This window comes from Erpetoichthys calabaricus, chromosome 13 (assembly GCF_900747795.2).
Source record: "Erpetoichthys calabaricus chromosome 13, fErpCal1.3, whole genome shotgun sequence".
In the NCBI taxonomy this organism is placed as follows: domain Eukaryota; kingdom Metazoa; phylum Chordata; class Cladistia; order Polypteriformes; family Polypteridae; genus Erpetoichthys; species Erpetoichthys calabaricus.
In genome coordinates, this window is record NC_041406.2 from 137,972,789 (window position 1) to 137,985,320 (window position 12,532).

The following is a 12,532-nucleotide window of genomic DNA, read 5'->3' on the forward strand; positions in this document are numbered from 1 at the left end:
CGGGCCGAGTGGGTCCGCTGCTGATCATCGGGGGGTCGAGGCGCAGGTTAACGTGCTGATGGTCGTTGCGGCAGAAAGATTTAATGGCGGGCCAGAATATAACCGACAGACTGATAGAACATCGTTGGTCTTTACATCAAAACTATGACTTGGTGGCTGAAGCCCCTCACTCCCGTCGTCTTCACTGCGTCTGCTGCCATGGACTTTGGGTGAATGGGGGACTCTGAATGGGCCCTGGGTGAGTAGATTAGGTGGACTTTATTAATCCCAAGGGGGAATTCAGACACAGAAGAAACATAAAAAGCAAAGACACAAACCCACAGGACAGAGAATACAATCAATCAATCAATCAATCAATCAATCAATCATTATTGTAGGCTGATTTTAACTATGTGTTTTTATTAAAGTCTTGTGCATCGTATTTTCGTTCTGCAGCACATCTTGGATGTTCTGTTAAATGACAAATAAAATTGAATTGATTGATTGATGTACAGGTGTAATGCAGAAATTCAGGAGGAAGCCCTGAATTGTTTGATAGCAGCAACAACAACAACAACAACATTTATTTCTATAGCACATTTTTATACAAAAAGTAGCTCAAAGTGCTTTACATAATGAAGAGAAGAAAAATAAAAGACAAAATAAGAAATTAAAATAAGACAACATTAATTAACGTAGAAAGGAGTAAGGTCCGATGGCCAGGGTGGACAGAAAAAACAAAAAAAAACTCCAGAAGGCTGGAGAAAAAAATAAAATCTGTAGGGGTTCCAGGCAGAAAAGACCCCTAAAACCCCCCCCCGCCCCCCCCCCCCACCATAGTGGAATGAGCCTGGGGCTAGAAGTGCCCCCTAGAGGCAGAGCGCCCCCTTGAGGGAATTCCAAACTCACCACCATCCCATTGTCCACAATGGCTTCCAGCGTGTCCAGGGTGGGCCCTCTGTGATGGCGCAGGCTTTCCTGAGAAGTTTCTCCAGGCCTTGTGCTTCTTCTGAGCTCGGGTTGGTTTCCCAGCGTAGAACGCCACATGGGCTACTATGGACACGTTAAAAGAGCCGAGTGTCCTTGTGAAGTCCAGTCTGCTCTGGTCATTCTCATCCAGCACCAGCCCAGTATGCTGTTTATGCAACCATCAAAACCCACCAGTACACACCTTTACCCCCCCCACACCCACCCATAGGGGTACAAGTAGCTCAGGGTGAAGAAATCAAACATGGTGACAACATCATTCTAGGATGCCATTAAGATGAGGAGTTTTCCGTTTATAGTACCGGGGAGCTGCAGGATTTGAAGTGGGGGGCTGTGCAGCTCTGAGGTGACAGCAGTAACAACCGCAGCCCCCCAGAAACGGAGGCTAAAGAGGAAGTTCCATCCACAGCCAAAACTTAACAGTTCTTATTAAACGGATTTAAAGACCCCGAGCCCATCCAGGAAGCATTGACCGAAGGGGCAGGGTCGGGGGGTCAATCGTAATAAACAGGACCCCCCCATCACACAGGTATCTTTACGATGGGAATGACCCCAGGTTTGTAGTATTAACCAGTGAGCCGCCGTAGTAGCGAAGTGATTCGGTTATTCGAAGAACAGAAGCCGTGTTTGCCGCAGCTCTTCTGTCCTCCTCGTCTCCCCACCACCGGTTCCTGATTTGGTCCGCTGGCTGACTGGCGAAGACCGGATCGCTGCGGAGACTTGCTGCAGTGTTCGGCTCTGCGTGTGCCCGCGTGCGGGAGAGTGAGCGCGTGCGTGAGTGAGTGAGTGAGTGAGTGCACGCGCTCGAGCGCGCGCATCTGCAGTCATTTGTGCCGCACGCGGTGACAGGGCGGGCTGAAGGACTGCAGCTATGCAGCGCTCTAAAAGCGGGTCTCACCAAATAAAGCGGTAGGGGCCCGAGCGAGAGGCGCTCCCCGGCTATAAATACCTTCTCTGAGGAGACAACCGGCTTTGGCGGTCTAAGCTCAGGACTGGAGAGCATCCACACACCGGGGAAGAGAAGCGCAGAAAAGAAACATTGGTGTTATCATCGCGGAACCGAGCAGCATGCCGAGAGTGGATGCGGACCTCAAGCTGGACTTTAAGGATGTCCTGTTAAGACCGAAGAGAAGTAGCCTGCGGAGCAGATCTGAGGTAAGCCCCCCCTGTGTGTATCGCGAGAGCCGCCTGAACGCGATGTGTAACACCGGGACAAAATGATGGGCTTTTATTAATTGACCTGCTGATTGACAGACTGTGACAGTCGCCCGGTTATTGCAGTTCTTTACTGAAAACAAATGACAGCACACGGAACTCCGGCGACAAGAAAGTCACGCTGGAGGTTAAACTGAAGCCGCCTGCTCAAGGTGAAGCAACCCGAAACGGCAGCCCAAAAATAGCAAGAGAGGAGCCGTCAGCTGACAGGACCCCCCGGCCGACCACTCACTCACTGACGTGATAAACAGCCTTCGGGTCGGGGTCGCTGCACGGGGTGGGACAAAAAAAAAAAAAACAGACCCGTTAAGCAACAAGTGAAATGACTTCAACTGGGCTCGACAGTTGAGTAAAAGACGGCACAACTAGGAGGGGGTCCGACAAGGCAGACCACTTAAAGACCAAGTGAGGACCTGAAATCATAACGACCCCCCCCCCCCGTTCAAGGTTGGAGAGGCCAAAATCTTCCCTGCCAACTCTGAGTGCCAGGCAGCAGCCAACCTCTGACAGCAGCCCATGGGGGGGGGGGGATTCACACATGTGCCACACATTTAGTCATGGGGGGCAATTTTAGAGCTGATAGACCTGGGTGGCATCATCTGGGATGGGGGTGGAAATTTTAAAACTAAGGACACTGGGAGAACATGCGGATGATGACTGGGATGGGTATGGGATTGAAAGCCATGACCCTGCATCTGTGAGGCAGTGGAGCGAATCGCCCCGTCGACATCCACCATAGATATGTAGATATGAGAGAGAAAGGCACCGCATGATTAGGAGGCAGGAAAGGCGTATTTAATAAAAAAGAGATTAAGGCACTACAGTATGTAATTGATAGAGAGAGAGATAGGAAAGGCACTATATAATAGAGATAAAGGCACTATAAGTGATGGAAAGAGAGAGATGAGAAAGGCACTATATAATAAGATTAAGGCACTACAGTATGTAATTGATAGAGAGAGAGATAGGAAAGGCACTATATAATAGAGATAAAGGCACTATAAGTGATGGAAAGAGAGAGATGAGAAAGGCACTATATAATAAGATTAAGGCACTACAGTATGTAATTGATAGAGAGAGAGATAGGAAAGGCACTATATAATAGAGATAAAGGCACTATAAGTGATGGAAAGAGAGAGATGAGAAAGGCACTATATAATAAGATTAAGGCACTACAGTATGTAATTGATAGAGAGAGAGATAGGAAAGGCACTATATAATAGAGATAAAGGCACTATAAGTGATGGAAAGAGAGAGATGAGAAAGGCACTATATAATAAGATTAAGGCACTACAGTATGTAATTGATAGAGAGATAAGAAATGCACTATATAATAGAGATAAAGGCACTATATAAGTGATAGAGACAGAGAGAGTGGTAAAGGCACTATATAATAGAGATGAAGGTACTATAAGTGATAGAGACAGAGAGAGTGGTAAAGGCACTATATAATAGAGATAAAGGTACTATAAGTGATGGAAAGAGAGAGATGAGAAAGGCACTATATAATAAGATTAAGGCACTACAGTATGTAATTGATAGAGAGATAAGAAAGGCACTATATAATAGAGATAAAGGCACTATATAAGTGATAGAGACAGAGAGAGTGGTAAAGGCACTATATAATAGAGATGAAGGTACTATAAGTGATGGAAAGAGAGAGATGAGAAAGGCACTATATAATAAGATTAAGGCACTACAGTATGTAATTGATAGAGAGATAAGAAAGGCACTATATAATAGAGATAAAGGCACTATAAGTGATGGAAAGAGAGAGATGAGAAAGGCACTATATAATAAGATTAAGGCACTACAGTATGTAATTGATAGAGAGATAAGAAAGGCACTATATAATAGAGATAAAGGCACTATATAAGTGATAGAGACAGAGAGAGTGGTAAAGGCACTATATAATAGAGATGAAGGTACTATAAGTGATAGAGACAGAGAGAGTGGTAAAGGCACTATATAATAGAGATAAAGGTACTATAAGTGATGGAAAGAGAGAGATGAGAAAGGCACTATATAATAAGATTAAGGCACTACAGTATGTAATTGATAGAGAGATAAGAAAGGCACTATATAATGGAGATAAAGGCACTATGTCATTGATAGAAAGTGCTTTATTTGTCCCAAGGGTCCATTTACAGTACACAGTGGATTCACAAAGTCTTCAGAGCCCTTCACTTTCCGCCCACTTTACTGTGTTGTAGATTTCATTTTAAATGGAGGTATTTGCCATTTTTGTCCGTCGTGCCACACTCGGTAACCCATATTAACAACGTGGATGCGCGTTTTCAGAAAGGTTTGCAAGTCTATTTAAAATCCGAAACTGAAATCTCTCCTTCCTAGAAGTTTCCAGAGCCTCCATTCAGTACTTTATAGAAGCCCCTTTTGGCAGAAATTCCAGCCTTGTGTCATCTCGGTGAAGTCTCTGCAAGCTTTGCCCTCCTGAGTTTATTCAGTTGATGCCATTCGTCCTGGCAGATCCTCTCGAGCTCCGTGCCTTTAAGCTGCCATCGCCAAGTCGGGGTCTTGTCCCGAAGCCACCGCAGTGCTGTCTTGTCTCTGTTTCAGCTCCTTGTCATACTGACAATCTGAGGTCTCGGGCTCTTTGGATTTCCTGAGCAGCCTGCCAGTCCCTGCCAGACCCCCTTAGCCTGCTGCTGCCGTCACCAGGTTTGACCGTAGGGATGGCATTGGGCAGGTGATGAGCGGTGCCTGGTCTTTGTCAGACATGGTGCTCGGAGTTCTGCCCAAAGACTTTGATGTTTGTCTGATCTGACTGGAGAATCTCCCTCCTCATGATGTCCGCGTCCTTTAAACTGTCACGTGCCTTTACTGAAGTGTCCCCTGTTTAGTCACTCACCGTAAACACCTGACTGGTGGAGTGCTGCTCAGGTGGACGTCGTCTTCCAGACAGGTTCTGCCGTCTTAGCCGAGGACCCCAAAGCTCTCTTAGAGTGACCTCACTGACCCGGACCCCCGTTTACAATGCAGCCTTCATTCGAGTAGATATACAGATGTGCAAGGCGCTATATAATAGACAGATAGTACTTTGTGTGTGCCAAAGTGAACTTCAGCTATAAGTGGAGTTTAGAAAATCTATAAATATTCTAACGTTTAATAACAACAACAGCAACTCCCCTCAAACAGCGCTGGACGTTTCGACTCGCTTCACTAATGTGATTCTTGTGAATCGATTCCTTTGATTCATTTAACTTATCCCTGCATTTCCATCCATTTGTACCCGGACAGGAGGCCAGAGTGGGACACCTGGCTTAAGGGATGGCAAATAAGTTTGTGCCTGGAAGACCGGGCGGAAGCCGAGAGTCAGGAATTGTTCCATCCTCCATACACCAGGTGGCAGTGCTCCTCATATGGCGACCCAGTTGGGACACCCGCAAGGGTGCTTGGGAGTTGGAGTCCAGAAGTGTAGCCGTGTCGGCGTCCCTGGGTGCCAGTAGAGGGCGCTGTTGGCGGAGGACCTCCCTACTTTCTTTATAGCCCAGAAGTGCTTCCAGGGAGGCACAGCCTGGCACCAGAGGCACTCCTGGGTCTGGCATAAAAGGAGCCCACTGAGTCGGGTGGCAGCGGGCAACACTCAATGGGAGGGCGGAATTCCAATGTGGTATTGGAAAGGTGATTGCGGTTAAGTGCTTTGTTTAAGTAAATCTCATTTATTTTGTCAACGTGGTGGGCATTGCGGTCTTGGGTTTGGGGCTCAGTGGCGCCCCCTTGCGGTCACAACCCCTGTTACTGCACTGAAGCTGAGGTTGCCAGCCTTGGCCATTGTGAACGTGTGGCAGAGATTAAAGTGCCATGGAGCGGATGACGCGGTTCATTTCGGGTCGAGTGCCCTGTGGCGGGTGTCTGTGACAAGAGGGGCTGCTGAGTGAATGTCACATTGGTGACAGTGGCAGGGTGCACACACATAATTTCAGCATTTCCAGCATTAACTTGTCCTTCAGTATAAAACGAACATTAGAGGTTGTGACCACACGGGGGCGCCGCTGAGCCCCAAACCTCAGACACGAGAACACTGCACACGATGTCGGGTTAAAATAAAGGAATTTATAACAAACAAACAAACAAGTCCCCAAAAACATGCAGTCATCACCCACCATAGTTTATCCCTCTCTTCTCTCCTTCTGCTGACCTGACTCTGGACTCCTCCGATGTGAGGTGGTGGGCATCTTTTCAAGCCGGACCCTAGAATGCTTCTGAGCCATATAGAAAGTAGGGACAGCACCCTCTACTGGCCCCCAGGGTTGCTCTTCCGGACTCCAACTCCCAAGCACCCCTGCAGGACTCCAACTCCCAAGCACCCCTGCAGGTGTCCCGACTGGTAGGCCACATGAGGACCACTGCCACCTGGCGTATGGGGGACAGAACTGCTCTCGAGTCTCAGCTTCTGGTGGTCCAAACAACATGTTAGTCTGCCGGCCAAACCGCCTGTCCTTATGCTGTGGGCTCCTGGGTGTTCCTTCCTAGTCGGGACGCCTGCTCTCCTCCCTCAAGGTGTATAGTGCCTTTCATGAGCACAATAATACAGAAGTCACCGGGGGCCGACCATAACTGGACTGATTTGACCCCCCCTTGACCAGCAGGGATGAATTAACGTCCCCTTCAACATTAACTGAGGTTTCCTCTGCAGGTGGACCTTCAAAGAACTTTCACATTCCGCAACTCCAAGCAGACCTACAATGGAATCCCGGTCATCGCAGCCAACATGGACACGACGGGGACGTTTGAGATGGCGCGGGTGTTCAGCAAGGTGAGACCCCTTATGACTGCTGGTGGGGCTCAGGTAAGTGAGGGGACGGGTGCAGCCCACACGTCAATGGCATGAGGTCGAAGGTCATTTGAACTGAAGAGTCCATTCTGTACCCGACTGACCAGAAGAATGAAGAGGATTCGCTCTTGGTGGGCTTCTCCTCGTCTTCTAATGATTTTGTGTCCTCAGAGCAGAGCTGAATGATAATGAATGTGATTGAGTCGGGCAGCGGGGAACACTCACAGCTCGAGTGGTGGGACACGGCCAGACGGCGGGCACCTACTGCACCAGCGGCCCGGCAAGTCACATGGAGGGGGAGCCCAAATGAGCAGCACAAGGTAGGTGAGGGTGGGTGGAGCCACCTGGAAGGAGGGGCAGAGGAAAGAGACCTCAAATTGAGGCTTAGGAAGTGACATTCCCTAGCTGTCATCCCCCCCCCCCCCCCCAACCCCCACTTCAGTCAGGTTTGCGGTTCCCGTGTGCAAAATTGAGCACCTAAAACAAACAAAACGTTTAGTTCTCGTTAGTCCCAGCCTTTAACCGAAAAGATGTCACTGCATGTTGGGGGGGGGGGGAGTGGTGGTGGGTCGCAGGTGTAAGAACTCCTCAGCAGTCTGGACGGGTGACAACGAGGACCCCTTTAGATTGGTCTGCACAGACTTTTAGAATATTACAGGAGTCAGTGGGTGGTCTGACGCTCTGTGCCCTGTTGTCTGATTTTTGTGACTTTGAATGTTGCGACTGACTGTGGAGCCCCCCAGAGGTTTGGTTTTCTCTCAAGTGCTGTGAATGGCAGTTTTTGTCCTCAAGTCTCTATAAGCTTTGCACACCTGGCAGTTGATTCCATTCCTCCTGGCAGATCCTCCCAAGCTCCGTTAGATTGGATGGGAAGTGTCTGTGAGCTGCCATCTTCAGGTCTCCCCACGTGTGTTCTGGGGTCCGGGTGGTGGCAGGACCACTCAAGGACACTCGGAGACGCGTCCTGATGCCACTGCGGCGTTGTCTTGGCTATTACTCCGGTCTCGGGTGGTCTGCACTCTAAGCAGCTTTTCTTTAAAGACCCCTCTGGATTTGGCTGCATTCGTCTTCCTGCCCCTACACCCCCCACAGTGTCAGGCTGCCCCCACCAGGCCTCACCGTAGGGATGGCGCCAGCCAGGAGATGAACAGCGCCAGGTCTTCTCCTGACCTTGTGCTTCATGTTCTGCCCAGAGACTTCAATTCTTGTCTCATCAGATCAGAGGGTCTTTCTCTTCAGCCTCTCTGAGTCCTTTAAAGAGCCTGTGAGCAAAGAGGGGCTTCTCCACCATAAACGCCCGATCGATGGAGTGCTGCTGAGATGGCCGTCCTCCAGACAGGTTCAACAGTAAAAGCTCTCTTAGAGGGGTCACTGGGCACCTCACTGTCCCGGGCCCTCCTATCTCAGTTAATCAGTTTATCGTGCCTCCTTTATTAGATTAGATGTGCAGATGTGAAAGGCGCTATATGATTGACAGTACAACAAATGGTCTTGAGAAATGTTGGGGTGCCAGCCGGTTCACACTCTTTTAATAAGATCTCCTAACTGGTAACTTGTAGTGGTCCACTCAGGTCCAGTTTGAAGCACCGTCTCTCTCGAGTGTGTCCACCTTCAGTATGCGCCTCGGCCTTTCTACTCCTCTGACCAGAAGGGGCGGAGTCAGATGTCCTCACTGGGCGTGTTCTCCTGGCTGAGATTAGCGACGGCGCCCCCTCTTGTCCCGGGGTGGCGCTGCTTACCTAACACCAGTCAAGGGGGTGATCCACAGACACCTGTGATGATAGATAGATAGATGTGAAAGGCGCTATATGATAGACAGATAGTACTTTACTTTATTTAGTTACTACTGAAGCTCAAGAAATCTGGAAATATAAAAACAACAACCACCCCTCAAACGGTGCTGGGGGTTTCGACTCCCTTTACTATTGTGACTCTTTTGAACTGCCTGATTAAGTGAGTGGCTGGCATGGTGGCACTGTGGTAGCGCTGCTGCCTCGCAGTCTGGAGACCCCCAGTGTGCCCCTGATCCTCCCTGTGTGGAGTTTGCAAGTTCCCTCCGTGTCTGTGTGGGTGGTCCAAAGACATGCAGGTTAGGTGAATGTGTGACGCTGATTGGTCCTTGTGTGTGTGTGTGTGTGTGTGTGTGGCGCTCAGTCCCGGGTTTGTTCTTACCTTGTGTCCACCCCTCCCTAATACAGGGCCACATCCCCAGTCTGGTTAGAATATGACGTGAGAGGATTAAGTGAGCGGCGGGAGGTCACTAGTGCTGTAACCCCGAGTGTTGCGACTGATGGTCGGCACCCCAGGTGTTGGCTTCTCTCCAGTTTCTGCTTTGACTCCATGTGCCGTCGGCTGGCCGTGTCCCACTAAGAATGCTGATGCACTTGTGTGGCCCCCAATTGTGTTTTGATGCTCATCACTTCCCTGTCTCTCTCTGTGTGTTCTTGTGGATGTAAATCCCATCATGCGAGTGTCTTCTTTACTAGATGAAGCGCATTGACGCGAGTGCCGATTAGTAACGCGACGCCTGCTGCTCTTCTGTCCCGTCCAGCACACGCTCTTCACGGCCCTCCACAAGCACTACTCCCTGGAAGAGTGGAAGAAGTTTGCTGCCGACTTCCCAGAGTGTTTGGAGGTAAGAAAATCGTCCCGCTGGGGGAGCCCGTAATGCAACAGTGTCCGTTGGTCTGAGTACCTCAGGTCACTTGTGAAGTGCAACAGACGTCACGGGGGGCGATTCGGCAAACCCCCCTGAGCTGTAATAAACTCACATGTGACCCCAACACTTCATCAGCTCCCTCTGCCTCTGCACAGAGAAGCGAATGCACTTCCCTGCCGTGATGTAAACTGCAAGTATGGGACACTCGTGACTAACCAGCTAATCGCGGCTGCTTGACTGATTTTTCATTTTTATTTTTGTCACCTTCAGCACGTGGCGGCAAGTTCAGGGAGCGGACAGGCAGACCTGGAGAAACTCTGCCGAATTCTGGAGGCCGTGCCGCTCATCAAGTACATCTGCCTTGACGTCGCCAACGGCTATTCGGAGCATTTTGTGGAATTTGTGAAAACCGTTCGGGGAAAATTTCCAAACCACACCATAATGGTAAGAGAAACGCGTCTGCTACTCTAGCTGTTATTACGACCAACATGGCCGAGCTCTGCGTTTGGGTCCGGGAACTGAACCTGTGCAGCCTCTGTGCCTACTAAAGCAATCGTACTGAGGGGGCAGTGGTGTGACGTGTGGGGCGGGGGCCTTCCAAAAGCAGCCCGTAACCTGACCTGGTGGTGGTGGCAGCGGTGGGGTTTGATGCTTTCCTAAATTTTAATGATAATCTCGTGTGCGCGTGTGGATATGTGAGATACACGTAAATCACACCGACAACGTTAACAGACACGAAAGGCACTCTGGGACTGTGGGATAGGAGATATGTGTTATATAGCACCTTTCACATCAATCTATCTGTTGTATAGTGCCTTTCACATCAATCTATATATATAGCACCTTTCACATCTATCTATCTGTTGTATAGTGCCTTTCACATCTATTATATAGCACCTTTCATATCTATCTATCTGTTGTATAGTGCCTTTCACATCTATCTATCTATCTGTAATAGCGCCTTTCACATCGATCTATTGATCTATGATATGGCTTAACAAAATTGTCAAAACAGGGGTGAACAGGCCTCAGAATACACAACATTGACTTCAAAAACAAATAAGCAGAAGTAGGCCTCACCTAAAGGCAGTCTGACCCCAAACTCTGATGGCAGGCCTTAACGGTTACAGTTCATGTCCAAAATGGGACTCGTTTTTTGTTTTGTTTTTTTTTTTTGAAGTTTTTGCCGTTCAAGGGAGAGGATGACCAAAAACCTTCTAGCCTGATGGGCAAAAAAAACAGGTTCTTAAAATTTAAAGAAATTATGGAATGTGAAAAGAATAATCCGTCTGACTTGGATAGAGTGAAAAGCCGCCATGTAACACAGATAGATAAAGTTTGTTTCATATCTATCTGTCTTCAGTAAGTGAGAAGACCAAGCAGATCTCAAAATAGTGGGGGAGCCAACCTGGCAAACTCTGTTTAGTCTGCATTTCAGAAACAGAAAATGGGCAACAGCCTCCTGTCGACCTCTGGCAGTGCCTTCTCATAGAGTCAGACAACTGGGCACTCGGGTGCAATTGTGATACCACCTTCCTTTATATTGTCTGGGCAGGAAGGGGCGGGGCTTCTAAGGCTCTGTTGCCCTCAAGGGGCGTCTGCTTTGTGTTGTGAGGGGAAAAAGGAGACAAAACTGTTAGTGATAGTGACCCCTGTTCTTCTAGGGTGGTACTGCATGCTTTTGATAAGCCTGGAAAGATGCCGTCTGGAATGCATGTGTGATCATCTATCTGTCTGTCTGTCTAATATAGTGCCTTTCATATCTATCTATCTACAGTATCTATAATATAGTGCCTTTCATATATCTATCTATCTAACCTCTGATTGGTGGCTCAGGGTGCCACTGATGTGTTTGGGTACAGGGTGCGAAGGTAACGGGCTCAGCCGTGTGTTCTGTGCCATGACAGACAGACAGACAGGTGATGGATGGTCAGAGCTCCATCGCCTATTGTCTGCTGTTTCCGTCTTTCTAATTTTCTCTCTCTTTGTTTTTTACAGGCTGGCAATGTCGTAACAGGCGAGATGGTGGAGGAGTTGATTCTTTCTGGGGCGGACATCATAAAAGTGGGCATTGGACCAGGTAAAGCCGATGACACGTCCTGAGAAGGCGGCTTTACGTTTTTTATGATTTCGCTTTTGCGCCCGTCCCCTCCTTGCTGTGTCCATCCAGAGCGACTCCTTCTGATGTTTCCGCTCGTCTCTCCCAAGTGAGGAATTCTGGCCGTGTGGGGGGGCCGTGTGATGTGTCAGCCCAGTAGACCCAAGGACAGTTGGCTGACCCTCAGCATGGCAGACACCTGTTTGCATGCCCACTTCGATGTCAGCGAGGTGGTCTGCCTAATAGTGAAATGCATGTAACCCTTGAGCTGGACTGCTAGTGAGACCACCAGAGGTGCACAGCCCGCTTTGTCCCCAGTCCTGCTGGGGTGGGTGTTTGTGTCCACGAAGGTCACCCTCTGACACTGATGGCTCCCAAGGTCTCCTTGTTGTGAATTCAAATTAATAGGATGAGGAATGTCATGTGACCAACTTGCTTGGGGGGGCTCTGGGCTATTCTTGCTGCCCCGTTTTCTTATTTGCCTCCGGTCAGACATCAGTGATGGCCCAAACTTCAGTTCCCATTAAAGTGCCAGCAGCATCCTCATCATCAGTGACGTTTACAGCACCTCAGTGGGTCTGAACCACCGTCCAGTAGATAAGTGGGCTTGGTGGTCTCCGGCCAGGTCACTACACTGCCCAGTAATGGCCCTTTTTTATGCTTTATTTGATAGGATCCGTCTGTACCACCCGCATCAAGACGGGGGTCGGCTACCCCCAGCTGAGTGCTGTCATCGAGTGTGCCGACTCTGCTCATGGGCTCAAGGGACACATCATCTCTGTAAGTGTCACCTCCGACC

General features: G+C 49.1%; 2 protein-coding genes across 3 annotated transcripts in view; one reads left to right on the forward strand and one right to left on the reverse strand.

Annotated features, from left to right (window-relative positions):
- tbc1d31 (TBC1 domain family, member 31) overlaps positions 1-12,532 on the reverse strand; it is a 1,102,325-nt gene that overhangs the window by 764,032 nt on the left and 325,761 nt on the right. The window lies entirely within an intron of this gene.
- LOC114663711 (GMP reductase 1) overlaps positions 1,793-12,532 on the forward strand; it is a 16,844-nt gene continuing 6,104 nt past the window's right edge. The window contains exons 1-6 of one of the 2 annotated variants that reach the window (XM_028817630.2): positions 1,794-2,121; positions 6,839-6,958; positions 9,528-9,611; positions 9,906-10,079; positions 11,634-11,715; positions 12,407-12,513. In XM_028817630.2, the coding sequence (XP_028673463.2) occupies positions 2,035-2,121; positions 6,839-6,958; positions 9,528-9,611; positions 9,906-10,079; positions 11,634-11,715; positions 12,407-12,513 (654 nt within the window). In that variant the 5' untranslated portion in view covers positions 1,794-2,034. Of the gene's footprint in view, positions 2,122-6,838; positions 6,959-9,527; positions 9,612-9,905; positions 10,080-11,633; positions 11,716-12,406; positions 12,514-12,532 lie in introns of both variants that reach the window. The other variant, XM_051935511.1, reaches the window with a different exon arrangement.